Source organism: Mchenga conophoros, linkage group LG17 (genome assembly GCF_057382185.1).
Source record: "Mchenga conophoros isolate Kocher_MC1m ecotype Shallow Benthic linkage group LG17, M_conophoros_male_GT1.1, whole genome shotgun sequence".
Taxonomy (NCBI): domain Eukaryota; kingdom Metazoa; phylum Chordata; class Actinopteri; order Cichliformes; family Cichlidae; genus Mchenga; species Mchenga conophoros.
Genome location: NC_140542.1, coordinates 13218107 through 13234083, shown reverse-complemented (window position 1 = coordinate 13234083; position 15977 = coordinate 13218107). Strand labels below are relative to the sequence as shown.

Here is a 15977-nt window from a genome sequence, read left to right as displayed (position 1 = left end):
TAATTGTTAAACCTATTTAGATTACATCATAAAGTGTCACCTATGTGTTAAGCGCCAATACATAATAGCGCACGTGGTCTACAAATACGGACAAGGTAGATACTGCTGCACATTGAGTATTTTTGATAAATTAGGTCAATTTCATGGTAATATTTCTACTTTACCTTAAAGTTTGGATGCTTATTATTAAGCATCTATTCATTTGTTGCATAACTACTTTGGATCTCAGTGCATTTTCCTGCACTAACTGTCAGGCTATGGATTTCTGTTATTCTCTAAAATAGTTTCCAGCGAATATTCAGTAACATACAGTAAACAACCCTATAATGTTTGTTTAGAATCTTAGTTTAAAAAAAAAATCAACAATTGCCTTTATTTTAATGTTCTGCTTAAAGGTGTACACTTGAGAGAGGATCCGATTTTTTTCTGTTATTGTTGTTGTTTAGTAACCATTTTACTGGTTTCTGTTCGGTTATGTAGTCGTAATTACAGAGCTTTTACTTATTTGAAGTAAAGGGATTACAGTTATTTAAAATATATAATATAACATTTGGATCACAGATCTAAATCTTAAGTCAAGACATAAACAGAAAAATGTATAATTCATAACATTTAATGTAACGTATAACAGTCCTGTGAGCACCTTTTGTATTTTACTGGATTTTAAGCGCACTGCTTCAATATCAACATACTATAAATATTTCAAGAGGATGATATGAAGTTTATTTATATCCTGTTAAGTAGTTAAATTTAAAATAATACTTCTTATTTTACTAGTTGTTTTGTTTATAAAGTCACGGGTTTAAAGTAAACACAGCTTTTAAATAAATGCAGTAAAAATGAAAAATGTAGCGGCGCTCAGTATAAGAGAAAATCCAGGAAAGTAAAATGCCTTTAAAAGCACACGCGTGTGCATATATGTAGGCACTTGCTACCACCGTATATTATATTAAATTATAAGAGAAGCGGGATTCTTGTTAACGCTCTGAATGAAACAGATGTAACATGGAGGGAGGAACATTATTAGTCTAAGATCAGAGGGGGGAATGATCACTGCTTCAGACCAGTCTTGGTTTGAACGTTGCTTCATTTCACGTGTTTCACAGCCGCGTCTTGCCCGTGGAAGGCAGCTGAAAATCTTTTGCATCCTGAGGCTGCTCCTTTCCATGTGGTCATCCAGGGTTGCCAACATCTCAAGACGCCATTTAAACAAATGAAACGACTGGGCCCGAGTCTGTGGAAATGCAACAAAGTGGTATTTTTAGAGTGCGGTAAACAGATCAGATTGACACAGAGCTGCCTCGTCACACAAACACAAAGCAGACTCGGGCTGCCGCACTTGTGCCCTTACTCTTCTTTCTCTGCATGGTTTTTGGTCACGAATCAAATGCAGCATCCTACAGATTACACATCTGTAGGAGCTCCTTATTAGGACCCCGGCATCACGTGACCTTTGATTGTCACGTGCAGTCACACCTTGTATCTTAATACAAGATATGAGAAAAGCTTTTTCCTCTCACGTCAACGTTTGTCATTTTAAACACATGACAGCACACTCTTTTCTTTCTCTTGGCCCTTAATGAAATAAAACCTGTTCTCACGTAACCTAAATGTAATTTATGCAGAGTAAAGAATCTGCTATCACACTGCAGAGAAAAATGAATGACCTGGCTGCAGTTGCACAACAAACCCTTTCACAATCTTCATCATTTCTGTGTAAGTGAGCGTGAGAGTCAGTGTGAGGAAAACACAATGGGAGAGTGGCCGACTGAGTCATCCTGGTCTTTCTGAAGTGGGCTCCTTCTTGGCAACACAGCAAAAGCAAACAAGCATCTGCAGCCACATATCAAAAAGAAGAATATCTCTGACTAGACAGAAGAGTCATTTTTTTAAAAAAAAAAAATATATATATATATTGTCACACAAAAGTGGCAAAACTGACCCTGCAGCTGCTGGATTTTCCCAAACAGGATTTTTCCAGCGGCCTGTTATTTCAATATAGTGGTGAACAGTGCCATCTAGTGGTCACTGCCATAGAACAGAGACGTTTTTACAGAAACTCAGGTGACCAACTTTACACAATTCAGCCGCAACATTAAAAACAACTACCTCGACGTTGTGTAAACTACCTCCACGCACGTTGAATGTCTCTGATCGGGCTGGAGGTGCGCTGTGGTGTCAGGAACCATGTTTGGTGGTTGCTCCTTTGGGTCCTTTGGGACAGCAGAGTGGGACTTCCGTGGGAATGAACGTAGGATGCTTGTTCCTGCAACGGATTGATTGGAGTGGGGTTTGAGGGAGCTCAGTCAACATTTTGGTCTGTTTGTCATGTTCAGTGGAGGTCTTGGGCAGTTTTTGTGGTTTGGAATCGCATCTCCAAAGCAAGAACATTTCATTCTTAATCAGATGTGTATTTATATAAAAAGCAGCTTGCCTACCAGATCTAGGTGTTTGTTTGTTTTGTTTTGTGTTTTTTTTTTAACTTACCAGTACTTGCATCAATTTACTGATCATTACTACATTTTTTGACAAAGCATCTCTTAAAGCATTTTAACATTATAGCCTTCAAAGTAGCAAGTAGCAAACAAGTCTAACTAACAACAATATTTCACGATTGCAAAAGGAACACGTTTTAATCAGAGTATAGCATTGAGTCAGTTAACTTTGCAGATTATTGATCTGGTCAGTGAAGTAAGAGAGAGTGTTAATCAGTTAATCTGCTGTTATGATGTTCATGAAATTCAACAAACAGGAATGAGGTTACCGGTGGAGACCAATGATATTATTCCCTCTTTATCTTTTCTAACTTTTTTCCCCAGTAGTTTTGCATTTGGATAGGCTCAGTATCACTACTGGTAGCCTGAGACGATACCTGAACTTGCAGAGGTTGCACAGATAGTCCATCTCCTTCAGGATGGCACATCAATACCTGCCATTACCATAAGTTCTGCTGTGTTTCACAGCACAGTTTCAAGAGCATGGAGGAGATTCCAGGAGACACACAGTTACTCTAGGGAGCTGGACAGGGCGATAGAAGGTCCGCAATCCATCAGCCAGTATCTGCTCCTTTGTGGAAGGAGGAATGGAAAGTTCATAGCCACAGCCCTACAAAATAGCCTCCAGAACCAGAAGAATATGCAGCAGCATCTTGACTGCCATTAGGTATTGGTACACTGGTGTAGTGAGCCCTGGGTTCAGTGATTAGCCTCATGTGGTGAGGGTATGCAGGCAGTTCCTGGAAGATGAAGGTGAGGATACTACTGACTGGCACCCATGCTCACCTGACCTAAATCCAATAGAATCATCTGGCATCTCAGACTGTCCAGCTCAGAGATGCCCTGGTCCAGATCTGAGAGGAGATCTCCCAGGGCATCAACACATGCCCTGATTTTGTAAGGCACGCATACAAGGACATGGGGGCCGCGTACCATTTTGACTAGCTGCAATGAACTTTCTGCAAAACTGACTAACCTGCCGTGTCATTTTTTCACTTTGATTTTCAGTCCTCTGTAGGTCGGTCATTTCCATCAAGATCTGATGTGATTTCAAAGTGTTCCTTTCAGTTTTTGAGCAGTATATTTAACTGTTTTGTGTAACTTTTCCGTGGACTAGTCGCCCACTGAGGTGTGCAGAGATCTTGAACTAGATGATTGTAGGTTTAGCAATGTTCTAAAACTAGTGTAAATTCAAAGCACAGCAGCAGACACGTGCTATTTTCTTCATAACACATTGTATTATCTGTGCTCTGAGTTTTATGGAGGTGTTAATTGCAGATAAGGATTTGTTAAAGTAAAACAAGATACATATACTTGAAGACAACAAGTCAAAGCAGTTTGAATGAAATTCCACTATCAACTGCACATGATGAAAACATATGCAGTTTCACAAATATTTAGTTGCTACAACTACAGTGCTTGGCCTGAAAGGGACACTTACTGACAGGTTTGGGAAACCAAAGAGCAGGGGTGTTAAACATAAGTCCCGGGGGCCAGAATCAGCCTGAAAAGCACTACAATCTTGGGCCTGCTGGACGGTTTTGAAAATGTGAAGGGGGGCATACATTTTAGACTTGACTGCATTTTCACAAGTGTTACAGCTTTTCCTACTGATAAAGACCTCCTGCATGATCATTCATACTATACCAAAGTAAATAGGTAATAGATGGACATTGAGGACAAATCTCTAATTTTTGCAGTGGGTTTACCATAAAACAACATTCTCTCAGTTAACAAAAAGCATTTATTTTATGATTGCAGGGCATTCTGTGCAATGAGCTAACAGAACAGATTTATTTCGTAAAGTTTTAGACCAAAGCAACATTTTTTTCATGTAGAAAAAATGAGATGTATTGCTGAAATTACACTTCTTTTTTATATTAAAATATCTCAATGTCATCAGAAGGGGAAGTTTCTTAAGAACAAAGTGGGATGTATATGGCTCACAGTGTAAAAAGAGTTTGGCATCCCTAACCGAGAGAATCAGAAACCAATATCTGAGCAAACTAAAATACCAAAATTAAAGAAGAAATCCAGAACTGACCGATCTATTTGGTCTAGTAATGCTGCTAACAGTTCCCTGACTGTTCTTTTAGCACCACAGTGAGATTGGCATTTTTGCTTGAAATGAAAGTTCCAACTTTGAAGGGACCGCCATTAAATTAGATGCAGATCTTTATTCTCTACAGGTAAACAGACCCCACCAAACTAAATGTGTGTTGTGTGGGATATGATACCAGTGTGGATATAGCTAACGTTTAAGAAAGCACAGGCACACAGAAACTGCACAGATCATATCTGATCATATCTGTTATTTAAGGATCAACGATCTTTTAATGGCTTCTGATGCAGGAAATGGTTCTGTATTCATTTTACTTGACCTCAGTGTAACCTTTGATAATGCTTACCATAATATTTTACTGAAAAGGCTTACATCTTTGGCTCGTATCATTGGCTCTACATTGGACTGCTTTGCCTTATGTTTATCTGACAGGACTTTTTCTCTTAGGGAGAGCAAGTTCTTTTCTGCCACTGCTTCTCTAACCCGTGGGGCTCCGCAAGGCTCAATCCCGGGTCCATTATTTATTTATTTATTCTATATTCTTTCCTTGGCTGGTATCACTTAATCTTTTATAAAATTTCACAAGTAGTAGTGTATATTTCACAAAGTGGATAGTTGTGTTCTCTTAATGTTGATAAGCTACTACTCTTTTCTGTCTTCTGTTTTCTCTCAGCTGTTAGTTACAGCAGATGTCTGCCCCTCCCTGAACCTGGTTCTGCTGGAAGCCTCTTCCTTGCTCATCATAGGGGTATTCTGACCATTGAGGCTTTCTCTCTAATAATGTAGGGTCTTCATTTTAAAGGATTAAGCATCTTGGCTGTGGCTCACGAAGCAGAGCAGACCATCTAGTAATAGGAATGGTTGCTGGTTCAATCCCTGGCTGCGCCAGTCTATGTGCCAAAGTGTCTTAGGGCAAGATACTGAACGCTGAAATGCCCCCAAAGGGCTTCATTTAAATGTGAATGTCAGCCAAAAGGAACTAGAAAAAAGTGCCCATGTGAATAGGTTAACGAGGCTTTGAATGCTCAGGCAGAGAAGAAAATGTGCTCTATGAGGAATGGTCTATTTATTTTGGGTAACCATTGTTAATAACAATAGCACTGAATTTAATTACATTGATTAGTGTACACTGTCACCAGTAGTTTAGTGGTGTCTGACTGACTGGCATACTTTTCCAACACTTTTAAATATCTCACAAGAAAAAAACATCATAACAGAGACTGTGGTGTAATAGATACTGTGGTTATCATCCTCATAGGCAGCTTTCAGTCAAGCATAACCGGACCATGTGGCAACATGTCTGTAGGCTGGGCTAGGCTCGTACTTTGGAAGTGGGCGTAAAGCTGTGTGTGTGTGTATTTGTTTCAATGTTACCACAGGTGTTGCTCTTCTCTTTTGCTTCACTTCAAGAACTCCTAGAACAGAAATGGGCTTCAGCCAGGAACACTGCTCCCATACAGGACACAGGCTGTTTTTGCTCCCTATGTCATCAGCTTCTGAGGTCAGAGCTTGGACACCATGCTGCTGCCACCAGTTACGCACCTTAAAACAGGACATCTCTTCTTGCCGCTGGTTATGCAGAGGTCAATCAGTTCTACAGAGCCTACAAACATATCTGACTAGTTTAAAAAACACCCTGCAGGTGCAGACTTCTTGGCATCATAGAAACATTTTTGTTCTGTGGCTCTTATCTGACAGGCAGGTTAAACTACTTTGCTGCTAACCTTTCTAAAGCAGAAACTCTTGTGCTGATGTTGGGTGTGGGCAGCAAGACTGGCGGCCTGCTGAAGTAGACGTACGTGAAGTTAATGAGGAGTTGGGTGCACTGGAGGGCTTTTAATGAATCTCACCAAGCAGATGGGAAAGATCTGGTAAGAGGGGGCATAGAATAGCTTTGACTCTAAGGTCTTGAATTGACCGGATCAGCTGCCATTAGATCGGTAATGGTTAAAGGACTATACTGCACGCAGTGTGAAGAGAGGCGCATTTACACTCACTAACCAGACATGTTTCTTTCTTTAAAGAAAAACGAATGGGAGTTCGTTGTTGGTTTTCAATGCACCACTAGGGGGCAGTGTTTAGCAGCAACGTGTTTTATTTCTGCTTAGTTTAAACAGATTTTATTGGTTTGAGTAATTATCAGCGTTGTAGTTATTTACCTACTAAGATAAATAACACATCGCTATGGTAACCAATAGGGGTGATTTTGTAGATACTTCTTGTTTAAAAATAGCAGCATAATTAAAGCAGCCACTGGCATTTTTTCCTCATGCTAGAAAATTTGGGTACAAAATCCCAGTAAAGCTGATAGTCAAAGACAGATAATTATTCAGCTGTTTTCTGTTTGTAGTTAAAACTGGTTAGATCGTTTACTCTGCTCACTTTCTCTCTTAGTCCAGATCTCATTTGAAATGGATTGCATACTCTGAGTCACTTAATCAGAAACAGCTCACTGCTTGTTGATATGATTCTTATTAAAGCCTTTATTTGGGATTCCAGAGAGCTCTTTCTGTCGGCTGATCTTAAATGTCCAGTTTAGGGTTAAACGGGAGGGGGGGGAGAGACCAAATGTGGCCTTGAAAACAGCTTTACCCTCTCTAAACCAATCACGGCTGATGCATCAAAGACAGAATCGAAAGGAAAATGAATCTTTTGCACATGGATGACTGGCAGCTATTTATTTAATGTGCTTTCTCGATGGATGACTGAGGTTTGGAAACTCATCTGTATCTAATGAGCCATTTTACAGGAACAATGGTGATGACATTAAAGTGCCTACAAAATTTTTTTTACAGTCAATCCCGTGTGAGGGAGTCTTCTTAAACATAATATCGTGGGAGTGCCTACTGGGGTCAGCGGGGGAGCTGGCCCCAGGGAGGGGTTACCTGCCCCTCCCTTCCTTCCCTCCCCATCTCCAGCTGCCTCCCTCTTCCCGCTCCTCCACAACCACCCACACATGCAGGGCCTTGGAGTGGGGGTATGTCACCAGGGTGCAGAGGAGGCTACCCCCCCTGTCCCCTTCTGGCTGCCTCTGCCTCAATTTTATCCCACAACTTAGACATTCACATTATTCACACTCTCATTACACATACATATAGGATCTTGGGGGTGGGCACAATCACGGAGTCCAAATCACCATCAGGGTGTATACCTCACCCCTGACGTCGTTGCCCACCTCTCAATTTTAAACACACTTAGACATTGAGGGCTATCAGGAGGGACTATGCGCTTACCTGCTGCTCCTTGGCAGGTAGCTCCATGCCCTCCTGGGTTTTAATTGCACCTTAGAACACACATGCATCAACACTACAATGAGCGGGTGGAGGGAGGTTTGGAGTCTTCTCCCACCCCCATTCTCTGCGGCCTGCTGGAGCGGGAGGGCTAGTAGGAGGAGATGGCCGTCCGACTGCGGTCTGGGGTGTGGGGCCTCCCTGCTGCTGCGGAGTCGGGGTGGTCTGCCTCTCCCCACCGCAGGGAAAAGGGTAACACCACCTGGGTCTGGGTGCAATTCCCCCCTCCAGGGGCAAGGGTACCTAGACCCGGTTTGTAGAGTACGCTTGGGGAGTGTGATTGTGTGTACAGCGTCTCTTTATGTCTGTCTCCACGTTGGTTGAGTGTGGAGTGAGTGCATATGAGAGTATGAGGGTGGGAATGGATGTTTGTGTCTGTGTGTGCCTGTATGTCTGTGTCTATATGTCAGGTTGGGTATCAGACGCCACCTCTCTGGGGACACCTCAGGCCCTCCAAGGTTTGGAGGCCTATCTCCACCCACCACCACTTCCCCTGCCGGTGGCGGACTCCCTCAGGTGTCGGTGTGTTGGTGGTTCTTTGTGTCTGGGGGTGGGCGTCCGGGTACACACCGGCTCACTCCTTGGCGGCCGCTTGTCGGGGCCTGGGGCCTGGGGCTCGCTCGGGCCCCTTTGGAGGTGGGGTGCCCCCGGCCTCTCGGCCTGGGGCTCGGTCACTCAGGCACAGCTGGGGGCCGGCGGAGCTCACGGGCGCGTCACTGCAACTCCCCCTGTCCTATTTATTAAAAAAAAAAAAAAAAAAAAATGACAAAGGATGAACTGAAGCTCTGCCATCACGTAATGTCGCATACTGCTGTTTCTGATGTCATTTAGGAAAAAAAAAAAAAAAAAAAAACATAATATCGTAAACTATCCGGTTGTTCAGTCTGACGTCGTGTCTGGGTCTAAACTCCGCTGCAGGTCCATATATCAAACGATCACTATGGCATTACTGAGAGTTGAAAAACTGTCTAAAGTCTTTCATCTTTAATAAAATGATCAGTGTTCTGCTCTACCAGGTGTAACAATTGAGTTTAACATCCAGGCATCCATGAAAACGGAATTTATGACATTTAAAGGAGTTAGAAGTTAGCAGGGAGTTAGCTCGCTAGCTTCTATCTAAATATAATATAGCATGTCCTGACTGCGGGGTTTTGGAAACAAATTAAAATGTACAGCTCTGTTATCACTTCCAGCATAAATGAAGACAGAAAACTAAACAGCAGTGACGTTTGTAGGGTTACTGAAGTTGGGCTAGCTGGTATATAATGATGTGCTGCGTGACCGCTAGCGACACAGCTACGTTAGCATAATATAAACAAGCTAACTTTTTTTTCCACTCGATAAAAGTTAACGTGAGTGTTCTCGGTGGTCAGAAACAAATGTAATCGCATGGCAGGATGCTGTAAAAGGACCAAACTTCAGCCAGGAGAACAACTGAGATAATCCATCCACAATACGAGGTTAGTCATTCATATACTGCTGCATGGGCTGGGCTGTAGTTACATCCTAAGGTTTTAAAAACTGAGCTTAAATAAATGATTAGCGGTAATAAAAGCCGAGGGAGATCAACAGTGATCACTGACTGTTTTAGGAGCTTTTTGAGATCAAATAGAAGAAAATACATAACATTAAACATGTTAACAACACAAAAGCCATATTAAACGCAGACTACTTTAGACCCGGAAGTAGGATCCGTCGCGTCATCACTGAACAACCGGATTGTGAGGTTCAGGACTAATATACATAAAGCTTATCATTGGGTAAGCAACCCATTTTTTTTATTGTAAATTCTCATGTTGCGCTGCTTATGATGTACATGCATCAATTTGCCAGTAGGTGGAACCAGTATACCATTTAAACCCAAAGACAGAACGTCCCAAAGCGTCCACTTTTTGCTTTTTGACCCATAGTGTATAATTGTGTTATTATTTTTGACTGGTTGTGTGACTGACCTGAAGACACTGTGTGGGTTTGGAGCGTAGATCAGACTGTTTGGATGGGATTCTGCCAAATGTGTCAGAGGTTTTTGTGAGTGGGTAAAAAGGATTTTGTGTTAATATTTTTAGAAAAGTATTTACGGTTTCAAGAAACGTGTCTAAGCAATATTGGAAAACTGTCATTTAAGCTGTTTTTGTTGCCCGTTTCCACAATACAGGGATCCGTAGTGGGCATGAAGGTAGTGAGAGAATCTGTTAACACGACTGTACAAAAACAAAAAGACGGGTGGCAGATGATCAGGTTATTACATGCGCATTACTGACGCAATATCAGCATTTCACTTTTAAACGTGATGGTTATAATACACTGGGATCAGTAGTGGGGAAGATCAGGCAGTCAGACAATGAAAGCCAGAAATAAGCCCGGTGTTCCCCGGTCTTCTCTCAATGCATTATTGTAGGGTCTACCTTACAATATAAAGCGCCTTGAGGCGACTGTTGTTGTGATTTGGCGCTATATAAATAAAACTGATTTGAATTGAATATTAATTTTAAATATAGTTAATATTATATCGCCATATTTGGATTCCTTATACTTATTATAGACTGCAACACATGTTCAACTGCATTTCTGAGATAAAACTAAATGTTTCAGCAGTTCTTATGAAACAAATTACTCATCAGATTTTTACTTGATCATCGTGACCAAAAACTTAAAAGGATATGTAATATTCTCATGTTGTGTATTTAAAAACTATTAAACAAACAAACACATAAATAGCAATCACACTACTGGTCAGACTTGTTACTTTGCTTATTAAAGTCTTTTGTTGTTGTTGTTGTTGTTGAAAACATCACATCACAAATATCACTTTAGCATTACTGACACAATAACATCAGCATTTCGCTTTTAAACATGATACTTGAAATAAATACAAGTCTGGTGTGACAGTCCCGCTTCAGCAATATATCGTTTCATTTGCAGACATTTTAAATAAATCAGGGTATCCGTAATTTATAGCGCAGCAGCTCAGCTATAACTTATATTTCTAATATTTCTGATGCTTTTAAATAGCATACAGTAGCTGTTCTGTGCATCTACAGTTTGTAGCATTTAACAGCAATTACAAAATTCTACTTTTAATTTCCCACAGCCGTGTTTTAGTGTTCTTGTTTACACACCGTTCCCCGCCTCTGCTCATAGAGGAGTTAACCTTGTCGTCGGATACATTTATGTGTTACACCTGTGAACAGCTGCTGTGTTATAGTTTATTATGCGGCTTACCAGAGAGAAATGACCGGAACTCAAATTATAATGTAGTTAGGTTTAAATGCCTAACATTACTTAATACAACTGCTGATGGGAAAACGCCTGCATTTTGCACGTTTATGTACTGACCAGTCGGGGGAGCTGTTCTCTTTCACATTAGGAGAAGAACCGCGTCCGACTTGATACCAGCACTGATCTCTGCTGAAGAACTCAGTAAATGTCTCGTTAAACCATTTTTATATAGATTGTTTAAAACCTATTGCAGGTCATTATAAGAACCTTTGAATTTGGTGTGTGTTTTTTTCACAGAAGGGAGTATTATCATTATTTTTATCATCATTATTATTACAGGGTGTGGTTGTATTTCATTGAGATGTCAGCAGTGACGGATAGAGGGGTGTGCTTTGGATGTGGCGGAGCCAGCTGACGTGTTTGCCGGTCAGCCAGAAACACACAGTGCGTGGTCCTCACAGGTGACAGCGTTTGTCTCCTCTGGCCCTGTAAACACATGCAAATAGCAGAACAAAGAGCTGAATAATCACACATACACGTGACAAATTAACAGATTTTATAGCGAATCAAAAACTAGTTTCTCCTCTTTTCTCTTGTGCTGCAGGAAAGATGAAATTGTGAAAACTGTCTCTGAGAATTTTTAAGTCTCGGCAGTTTTCAAAAGGGAGCTCAGCATAAACATGTCGACATGGGCCTGTTTGTTACACGAGGCCTGTTTATTTTATTAATCCCTGCGCTTTTGTCGGGAGACTTCAGACTTTTGTCAATCGGAAGTTGGTGTGAAGATGTTTGCTCAGGGGTAAACTGAGAGCGTCACTGGTCTTAGCGCAGTTAGTTCACAGAGACGTGAATGATTTCTTTTTTGTTTGTTTTGCATTTTGCAGTGTTTTCAAGAGATGAGTCTCTGTGCTCTTCAAGGCCAAACATAGAAGCGTTATCAAATATTGAGATTAACTTTTATGTCATCGGGACATAAAAACCGCATATATACAATCACTGTTTATGTTTAATAAAAAGAAAAACTGACTGAGAATTTGCTGACTTTGCCTCCAAATAAGGTTTTTCAAACACTTGTTTCTACTTGGATCACCAAAAGGTTTTCGTTTAGGATTCTTTGAGTTTCGTGTCTCCTTCATACGAGCATCGTTTAAGAAAATAAATAAATATTTCAGATAAAGCCACGCGGTGCTCCATGCAGGCCTGCTTTGTTTAGTATTATTTTTTATATAAATAAGTTCTTAAGTAAAAATAAACCTTTTTTCATTTACTAACATCGGCAAAAGCTTGATTTATAACAGAAAATATGACAGACTTCTCTGTGAAAATTATTATCTACAATACTGAACTTTAAAAACATGAGAGAAATATGAGTCTTGTCTGAAATAGAGCAGTATGGCGGGGAAGTTCGTCTTTCAGCAACAAAACAAACCACATAGTTTAGTTTTTTAAAATCTGATCTTCAATCAAGTTCTTAGTTTGTATGATAAGATTAATAATTTAGATTATTTGAAAAAATATTTAAATAAGGAAATGTAAATTTCTAAAGCCTTTAAATTACTTTGAATTCGGCTAACACCTCTCACACTTTTTATTTTTACCCCCAGCCTCACAGAAATCACCGAGAACTTCCATGGCTCTGTTAACACTCCGTCTAGTGCGAGTGACATTTGGAGGTCTTCATCTTTCAAAAACGTCTCAGCAGCCGCTCGCGCCCTGGGGAACTTCTCCACACCCAGCTGGGCCAAATGAGCTTCATTTAGCCTTTAATTAGTTTGTGCACACCGCCCACCGGCGCTGTCGGGGAGGAGCGGGGAGGCATCCACGCTCTTTCATGTCCGCTTGTTTATTCAGAGGCTCAGGCTCATCTGATATCTCACAAAACTGACAGGTCTCAGATCACCGTGCATCGCTGAAGGGATTTAACTGCAGTTTTAATTGTGCACGTTCGCGTTTTTTTACATTTTGGAAATTGATATCAGGCTCGTGTCTGCTATGAGAGAAATTCCTTAAGAATTTGTGGTAACCAAAAAAAAAACCCAAGAAAAAAACAAAACCTTATTCCGATCAATTATACACAATAAATCCACTTTCTCCATTTTCACCGTGAAGTTATTTTACGAGTCTCAAAATGAAGAGTTAATAGAAAATAATAAATAACTCACAATTTGGGCCATTAAATGAATCTTTTGGCACTTTGGGCACACCCTGAAAAGCATTTTAATAATTCCGTGATCTGAACTGAGAAGTCAGGGAAAGAAGTGCGGGGGAGGAGGAGAAGGAGGGGTGGAGGAAAGAGTGGGGGTAGTAACTTTTATCACCGTGCAGCGTTTCCACAGGTTCATTTCGCCGTCCCATTGGATAATGGAGCACACATTCGGATTCGGGGTGGAGCAGTCCGAGCAGCCAAAAGGGAGGAAAAAAATGTGAAGGGTAAAAAAAAAGTTCCTCGTTGCAACTCCTCCAGCCCTCTTAGTTTCCAAATGTTCACTGTAGCAGTGCGTGCTCTCTTCGGTTCACCCTGGCGAGCTGCGGCTTAGAAAAAGGAACTTCTACAGTGAACAGAGAGCTGCGAGAGAGATCGGAGCGCAAGCTGAAGTTGTGACAGTTTGTGGAGGGAGAGCGCTTTGGGGAGGTTTTACGCATTGCGCAGGATGCAGGCGCGCTATTCCGTCTCCAGTCCCAATTCTTTGGGAGTCGTGCCCTACATCAGCAGCGATCAGAGCTACTACCGGGCCGGCGGGGGATACACGGGAATGCCTGCGGCTATGAGCATGTACTCGCACGCAGCCCACGAGCAGTACCCGGCCAGCATGGCCCGGCCGTACGGACCGTACACTCCTCAGCACCAGCCGAAGGACATGGTGAAACCCCCTTACAGCTACATCGCCCTCATCACCATGGCGATTCAGAACTCGCCAGAGAAGAAGATCACCCTGAACGGGATTTATCAATTTATCATGGAGAGGTTCCCCTTCTACCGGGACAACAAGCAGGGCTGGCAGAACAGCATACGGCACAACCTGTCCCTCAACGAGTGCTTTGTTAAAGTGCCCCGGGACGACAAGAAGCCCGGTAAGGGCAGCTACTGGACTTTGGACCCCGACTCCTACAACATGTTTGAGAACGGCAGCTTTCTACGGCGCCGGAAGAGGTTCAAAAAGAAGGACGTGCAGAGGGACAAGGACGAGCGGGACAGGCAAAGCAAAGATCCCTCTGTCCGCACGGCGGGCCGGGAGCCCGAGCCGTCCATGCAGGGCTCCCAGCCGGTGCGGATCCAGGATATAAAGACTGAGAATGGGAACTCCACGCCGCCTCAGGCCGCATCCCCGACCCTGGGCGCCGTGCCCAAAATCGAGAGTCCAGATAGCAGAAGCAGCCTGTCAACGGGCAGCCCGCACAGCGTCCCCTCCACCCGGTCACTCAGCATCGAAGGAACCGAGCACCATCACCACGGCCAGGCCCCTGCGCAGGGCTTCAGCGTGGATAACATCATGACCTCCATGCGGGGGTCTCCGCAGGCCGAGCTCTCCCCACCTCACATCGCCTCCTCTCGGACAGGTATCGCCCCTTCACTGCCGCTCAGCTACTCGCCGAACCAGACGTCCGCTTACAGCTCAACGACCTGCAACCAGAACGCCATTTCCACGGGCTCCAACGCCACTTATCACTGCAACATGCAAGCCATGAGTCTATACGCAGGGGATAGATCCTCCAGCGGCCACCTGGCCCCTTCCACCACAGTGGACGAGGCTCTGCCCGATTATTGCATCACCACGACCACCGCGTCCTCACTTGGGCACGGAAACCTGAGTCAGGCGGGCCAGGACGGTCACCACGCACACCAGGGTCGGCTCGCATCTTGGTATGGGGACCTGAGTCACTTGAGCCCGGGTTACCCGGCGCAGCAGCAGAACTTCCACTCGGTGCGGGAGATGTTCGAGTCCCAGCGGATCGGGCTGAACGGCTCTCCATTGAACGGGAATAATAGCTGTCAGATGGCCTTCCCGTCCGGACAGTCCATCTATCGCACCTCAGGAGCTTTTGTTTATGAAAAGTTCTGAAAGCCAAGCGCATCTTTTAAATTAATAACTCTAATATATAATTTCTCTCTATATTTTTTTGTACTTTTGGTCTTTCATTCACACTCCGAATGGACAAGCGATTCAGAGAGATTTTTTGTCTTTTGTATTTTTTGTGCAGAGCTGTGTAACACCAAAACACGTAAGTTTCCTTCCCTCTCACTTCGAGAATAGTTTCTAAAGATGGCTCAAACCCGGCTGTTACGACTAGACTGTAAATTATAGCCTAATATAGTAATTTATTTTTTAGGAAAAGGGAGTGGTTGGACATTGAGGACCAAACACTTTTTCCCCCTCCGCAGTTTTCTTATTGCTGCATTTTAATTGTCCCAGTTCTTGTATAGAAATAGAGGGACTGTGTAGCCTATACTGACTTATTCTATTCATTTTGTGTTATTTGTTTAAAAAATACTTTGAAGGCATTACATTTTGTTTTGTTTAATAAAGTGCCGTTTATTTGAATTTGAGTGATTTATTAGTAACGCTAGAGCCAAAGTAAGGGGACATTTCTTGAATTCAGAAATAGCTGCACGGTAGTTAAATATATTTCAATTCAAAATGTATTATAAAGCGCTAAATTCACCTAAACGTTCTGATTTTTTAAAGAGAGAAGGAGAAAGAAATAAACAAAATAAAAGCCCGTTTATGCGTATTAAAGTATTTAAGTGAATACATAAATTTTCCAACTTGATGGAAAAGCTTTTATAAGTCGGTTGACTTCAGACTGTGGCCCATGCACAGGCGAGCCGAGTTTACCTTTCAAAGTGAAAGCAGCTTAGCAGATGCCATTTTCTTTTTTTAATGCGAGGCTCCAGCCTCACCTGCGCGCTGT

At 42.4% G+C, this 15977-nt stretch overlaps 1 protein-coding gene across 1 annotated transcript; it reads left to right on the top strand.

Annotated features, from left to right (window-relative positions):
• The first annotated feature begins 13427 nt into the window (after positions 1-13427).
• foxc1b (forkhead box C1b) lies at positions 13428-15607 on the top strand. The gene has a single exon (XM_085252584.1). The coding sequence runs from the start codon at positions 13718-13720 to the stop codon at positions 15125-15127; it is 1410 nt and encodes a 469-aa protein (XP_085108710.1). The 5' UTR covers positions 13428-13717; the 3' UTR covers positions 15128-15607.
• Positions 15608-15977: the final 370 nt, after the last annotated feature.

What these genes read in the sequence shown, in the direction of transcription:
- foxc1b (XM_085252584.1), top strand. Translation starts at nt 13,718, where the DNA reads ATGCAGGCGCGCTATTCCGTCTCCAGTCCCAATTCTTTGGGAGTCGTG.